The sequence below is a fragment of the Micropterus salmoides genome, unplaced genomic scaffold, assembly GCF_014851395.1.
Source record: "Micropterus salmoides isolate LMB-PRFRI ecotype aquatic unplaced genomic scaffold, ASM1485139v1 Ms_hic_scaffold_81, whole genome shotgun sequence".
NCBI lineage: Eukaryota > Metazoa > Chordata > Actinopteri > Centrarchiformes > Centrarchidae > Micropterus > Micropterus salmoides.
The window spans coordinates 1-6426 of NW_024044582.1; the positions used below are offsets into that span (position 1 = coordinate 1).

A 6426-nucleotide genomic window follows, 5' to 3' on the forward strand; every position below is an offset into this window, starting at 1 on the left:
AAGAGTCAACGATTTATAAAATCATGCCGGATAACTGGAAAGTCCCAGAAAAGTCCGTTATGAGCGGAACCTTTGAGGGGTTCACGTTTCTAAACGAGCGTATTTTCCTGACCGACCGCGAGTGCGCTGCGAAAACAAGTCCCCGTACGGTTTGTGTTACTCTTGTTGTACTTAAGCAACCGTGTCAGATACAAAGAAGTTGCGACAAACGTAGTAACATTACAAACTGTAAATAAACGCAGGCACCATCGCGGGATAACCATTTTATTTCTGTATTTCTGCTCGTAATCTGATGAAACGAGTCGTTCATAAACACACTGTAACGTTAGGGCTCCAAGTAAAGCAATCTCGCTGCGGTCGCCCGCTAAGATGTCGTGTATGCTGGTAAGCGCCTCTGGGGGCCCAGTGGTCCCTCTGGAGGATGGACGAGCTGTGATTCTGGGCCGGGGTCCTGACACCGGGGTCGCCGACAAGAAGTGCTCCAGGTACCAGGGTGAGGAGAAGCCCGGCACAAACACTTTGGCGCTTTTCATGATGCTGCACATGCGGGTCATTTTAGTCTTTTATTGACGAATTTACCACGAGACCCGTCAGCTCACCGGTGCTCCAGTGCGAGGTCTCAAACGCATGCGCAAGAAAACTGATGCGTTGACTGGCAAACCGTTTTAATTCATATTGAAATAGTAAATGATATATATGAAATGCCCTGGTGGCTTTGTGTCAGGAATATAATTTAAAGAAATTGCCGAGTGGGACTAAAAAACAGTGGGTCATCCCTGCTTGTTCGACGTGGACTGATCCAAGACCTCCACACAGCATAGGGGGATGCTGTTTTAGCCTTATACCCCAAAAGTCCTTACAAAGAAACGCATAGTATTGACTTTTATAATATATATAAATCAGTGTTAGAGATTAGACTCTAAAATGATTAGGGGATGGATCAATTAGTAGATAGATAAATTAACTTGCAACACGTACTTTTTTTTATAATTGAGTAATAGTTTAAATCACTTTTCTAGCAAAAATTAAACTGTTTGAATTCCAGGCTTCTTAAATGTGAGGATTTTGTGCTTTTCTCTGTTTTATATTATTGTACACTGAATATCTTTGGTTTCTGTATTGTTGCAAAACAAGCAATTTATTGATATCCCAGGAAGAACCGCAGACAAAAAAAAATAGATATACTTTTTTTTTCCCACTCCAGATACAATCTGTTGAAATGAAAAAAAAACAACAATAGCTTTTTCTTCCCAAAGCATACAGCGCACAGAATCAATCATGAAATGCATTTTGAAATGTCTCTGTGTGTATATGATGGTAATTATCCTTGTGTTTCTTTCAGTGAAGGTGGTGGCTTGCTATGCAGACCAGGATGTGGTTGTTACTCGGGTATGAAAACACAGTTTCTAATTCAGTTAGTCTCCATGTGGAGCTCTCACGCTACACTCATCAAACACCAGAGAGTGTTCATATTTGTCACAGCACAGTCAAAGCATCAGTTATGTCATTATTTCTGAAAACTTGGTGACAGCACACCTTTTTTCTTTACTGCCTAGACCCACCCCGGTTATCTTAAATCCTATAAAGTAACTGTGTAAAGGTTGCAGCCCAATGTCCATACATGTCCTATTGTCTTCCACAGCTAGGTCCCAATCCCAGTTTCCTGGACGGTGAGAAGCTGGGCCGTGGCCAGTCTGGTAAACTCACTCACGGAGGCACCCTCTATCTGGTTAACCAGAACTATCCATTTAAACTGCACTACTCCCTGAGCTCAAACGGATCAGCCTCCAGCGCTCCACCTAAAGGACTAAAAGCCACGGATAAGACAAAGGGGGGAAGAAATGGGAAAGAAACAGAGGCACGGTCGAGTCCAAATCCCAAGCGCAGTATCATGGATTTCTTTTCTACCTCTCCCATGAAGGTACCACATTTTGTTTGGTCATTGTGTTGACTTGTATTATTTCATGTATCTTATTTGCTTATGCTGTATTTTTTTACAACAAAGATACTATTTATCAAGAGAAGCTGACATCAAACTACTAAACTTGAGAGACGGTGTATTTTTGTTATTCTTCTGTTCAGTCATCTAAAAGACGACTGAGCCCAGAGAGGGGGCACCGTGATGAAAAGCGCCAAAAAAGAGATGAAGAGGCTTCCGATAGACAGAGAAAGGAAGAAGTGGAGGAGGAGGATGAGGAAGAGAGACTGGCAGAGGAAAAGCTCAAGCAGCTGCAGGAGTTGGCAGAGAAGTCTATGGCAGAGAGGAGCACCCAGCCTTCATCGTCGTCACTTTCTTCAAAGGGCTGTCTAAAGAGCAGCTGGCAGCAGATAGGCAACCTGCTGCTTTACACTGCTGCTGGTGTCAAAGGGAGTAACAAGGTGGGAAAGAACAGCTTTATTTATTTAATTCAGTGCAACTTAATCATTTCAAATAAATTAGCAGGGTTAATGGATTATAATAATGACTATATAATATAATAGCATAATAAAATATGTTTTATTGCATAAATAATAAAATGCTGTTAGTGTTTTATGTTAAAAAGCCGCCGCAAACCTTGATTAAGAACCTGAAGTTTTATCAGGTTTTCCCCAAATGCATTTCTGCCCCAGCAGACCCATCAACTATTAGTTGATTAGTTGAGCAACAGAAAATCAGTTAAGCATTTCTCAAGCAAAAATGACTCAGAAAAGATTTCCTGCTTGTTCTGTTCTACACCATTGTAACCTGAATATCTTTAGGTTTTTGGACTGTTGGTTGGACTAAACAAGGCCTTTAAATGCAAAAACGGGCTTGGGACATCTTTTACATATATTTTACATACCAAATGACCAGTCGAGTAATTAAGGAAATAATCATCAGATTAATCAATAATAACTGTGGGTACAGCTTTGATTTCTGTTGTTGAGATTGGTCACAGGAAGTGACAAGTAAAAAACCAGCGGTCTGCTAAACAGAAGTTGTCTGAGCAGTTTCAGTCCTGTTAACATGTTTTATTTTCATATAAACATGACCAACTTTAGGGATCTACATGTGTAAATGTGTAAAGATTTCCTTTGCTTTTCATCCTCTCCAGATTGCTGGGTTTGACATAGATGGCTGCATCACCACCAGTCTGGCAAAGTCTTTCCCACCGCTCCAGATGACTGGAAGTATGTCTGCACTCCTGAACTCCTGAAGTTGACAAATGACTGTACTATTTCTGATTTGACATCAGTGTTTCCAGCTCAGTGGCTTCTGTAGACCACATTTCATATCTACATTAGTTTGTTGTAATTGTCCTTGTGTTTAATTGCCAGGATTCTGTACCCTGAGATTCAGCCAAGACTGGCCAACTTGCTGAAAAAGGATACAAGGTGGGAAGGAGCTAAATACAACAGTTGCCAACAGGTTTTATGGAAATGTCCAAGTCTAAATCCAGTGACTCTGCTAGTGTTTGTCATTGGATTTCCTAGTCTAACCTCGCTGTCTTCATACAGGTGGTGTTCTTCACCAACCAGATGGGATCGCTAAAGGCAAACTGAGACCAGAAGTCTTCAAGTCTAAAGTTGAAGACATCCTCACCATGCTGCAGCTACCTGTGCAGGTAGGTCATGGTGGAGGTTGACTCTCCCCTGTCTCCTTACTATTGTACAAAAAAACTGACATTAGTACTCCCTCCTCTGCTGTGTCTCAGGTGTTTGTTTCAACCGGTCCTGGTATCTACAGGAAGCCAGTGATGGGAATGTGGAATCACTTGTGTGAGAAGGTAAATGTCAGTGAAGATACATGGACACACCATGGAACCACGCCTCATGTGCTGTATTTGCAATGGCAGACGTTACAAAGTGCAAATTATAGTACACAAATTTGCTGAGTCACAGCAGCCGCCCTTTTTCAATTCCTCACAGCACTGTTTACTGTTGTCTTTGCATGTTTGACAATAAAAGTCTATTCTAGTTTTAACTGTGTCTTTGCATGTGTGTTTCCTGCTCAGGCAAATGATGGTGTGACTGTTGACAAGACACAGAGTTTTTATGTAGGAGGTGAGTGAGGTGGAGTATGAAGTAGTGTTGCCATATTGATAAATTTCATACTTGCATGTGCCTATGTGTTCTCAGTTATCTGACCTGGCATCACAGAGATGCACACATAGACAAGCATTCATCTACATTTTGAAAACCAAATGTTTAGTTCTATCCTATGCCCCCAAGTCCAAAAATGACCCAAAATCTTAACTTAATGCTAGACCTAAACCTAACTATAAAGCCAATAGCATGCCCTGGTCCGAACCGTGCCCCAAGCCCAGAAATGCTCTAGATTAACCTCGTTAAAGTGCAACAAAATGCAACAAAAATGACCTAATTTAGAGGCTTTGCTTTTTGTTGATCCCCAGAAAGTACACGAGCCACACACAAGCATGCACACACAGCTTCTGACACCACCTCTGCACACAGATGCTGCCGGTAGGCCAGAGAACTGGGCTCCAGGCAAGAAGAAGAAGGATTTCTCCTGCAGTGACCGACTGGTAAGACCTAAGATTTTTACTCTGGTTAACCTTTTTTTACCAGTTTGTGTTCCTCTTGTCTTGACTTGTTGTGTATCGGCTAATTTGCTTGAAATGTTTTTATGTGTCATCTTAATGTCATTAAATAGAACTCAAGTATGGGTGTTTCTAGATTATGCCTTGTTGGGGGAAAAGTGTACAAAACATATAAAATATGAGCATTATGTACCAGCTACTGTCTTCATACTTGTTTTTGTAGTTTGCTCTGAACATTGGGTTGCAGTTCCACACCCCAGAGGAGTTTTTCCTTGGTTGGAAGAGCGCCCCCTATAGCCTGCCAAATTTTGACCCTGTGAGTACAATGAACACACTGGCAGTGGACTTTGCAATTTTTTTCTTACAGTATATGAGAATACATTTGTGCATTTTAGTCTGTCTGTATTTAGTTAATGTTTTCTTTATCTGAACTGCTAGAGGAAGATTGACTCCACTGCAAGGCTGTACGACCCGCCCTCTGCCTCTCTCATCTCCAGCAAGACAGAAGTCATTGTTGCCGTGGTTTCCCTGCATGTAAGAGAAATGGACGTAATGTCACCTTTTTATGATCCCCGCCTCCCACTGACCTTCTGACCTTGTTTCCCTCCCTCCCTTTCTCCACAGGGTAAATCCTCTTTCTTCCACACCCACATCATTCCAAAAGGCTACGTGTACATCAACAGGGTGAGTTTCAATGAACAGGGTGTTGTCAGCAAGGTTCCACTTCTGCCTCAGCTCTAAATGCATCCAGAACATTTGGTTTAATATACAAAAATATATATTTAATGTCTAAAATAACTGCTTTAAGATTGCGTTATTGTAACAATGATGATGAATCTACCAATGATGAAGATAATTATTTATTGGTATGTTCCCATATATATTGGGCCCTTTCCTTAAAGTCTTCCATGACATGTTGTCACCGACCTTTCGTGTTGGTTTTGTATCAGGATACACTTGGTTCATGGCAGAATTGCGTGTCTGCATGTGAGCGTGCTTGAAAGAGGGCCGCAGCGTCGCTGTAGACAACACCAACCCAGACCCAGAGTCTCGTAAACGGTAAAACAACTGCATCATTATTATGCTGTGCAGATGCATTTCTGTGTGTGGTGTGTGTCCTCAATATGCATATACTCAGGATCCACCTCACTGGGTACACCTTTATATAAACAGGCTTCAAAAAGCATAAACAGACAGAGAGTCCTACATAAATAAAGAGTAATTACTAGTAATAACTAGGTTTAGACAAAGCATCTAGAAGTAGTTATTCAAGCTACTGAGAGTATAAGCTCAGATACTGGAATGCTTAAACGGGCCGAAGGGGTGCATTTCATAATGTTGCTACTAAATGTTTGCTACCGTTGCCATGTTTGGGGGAATGAATATTCTCCTACTGTGGCCTGCTTCTTTAATTTTCCAGATACGTGGACGTGGCCAAGGCTGCGGGAGTGCCGTGTCGCTGTTTCCACTTCTCAGCCTCTCTGGAGCAGGCCAAACACAACAACAGAGTATGACTCACCTCTCCCCCTGGCACTTTTTACACAGTTGTTTTGTTTTATCCTGGCTGGTGATGAAAGTGTTTTTTAACGCGTAATTGTTGTTCCCAGTTCCGTGAGATGGCTCCATCAGACAGCAAACACGCTAAGGTCAATGACATGGTTTTCCACAGCTACAGTAAGAAAGAATAACCTTACCGCTCTTACCGGTTATAAAACACGTTTCTTGTGCCAAAACCGCCAAAAACTGCACAGAGCTTGACAAAATGCAGCTAAATGCATGCCACCAAAGTGATTTAGCTTTATTTAGAATTTCCAAAAAACGTTAGTTTGTCTTTGTTACTATGTCAAAATGAAAGTGGGTTTTGAATTCTGGTAATCAAAGCACTTACCAGTAATAGCTCTGGTAC

The 6426-nt window shown here is 41.6% G+C and overlaps 1 protein-coding gene across 1 annotated transcript; it reads left to right on the forward strand.

The window, feature by feature from the left end:
* Window positions 1-97: 97 nt before the first annotated feature.
* On the forward strand, window positions 98-6194 carry LOC119894595 (bifunctional polynucleotide phosphatase/kinase-like; the record flags this gene model as incomplete). Its single annotated transcript, XM_038707264.1, is given in 19 exon segments — window positions 98-493; window positions 1343-1389; window positions 1643-1921; window positions 2083-2379; window positions 3075-3108; window positions 3111-3150; window positions 3298-3353; window positions 3476-3496; window positions 3499-3584; window positions 3675-3746; window positions 3975-4023; window positions 4435-4505; window positions 4744-4836; window positions 4959-5043; window positions 5119-5204; window positions 5471-5510; window positions 5513-5579; window positions 5941-6028; window positions 6128-6194. Coding segments are annotated over 19 exon segments (1702 nt in total), but the record flags the coding sequence as incomplete, so codon positions are not given.
* Between the last annotated feature and the right edge of the window lie 232 nt (window positions 6195-6426).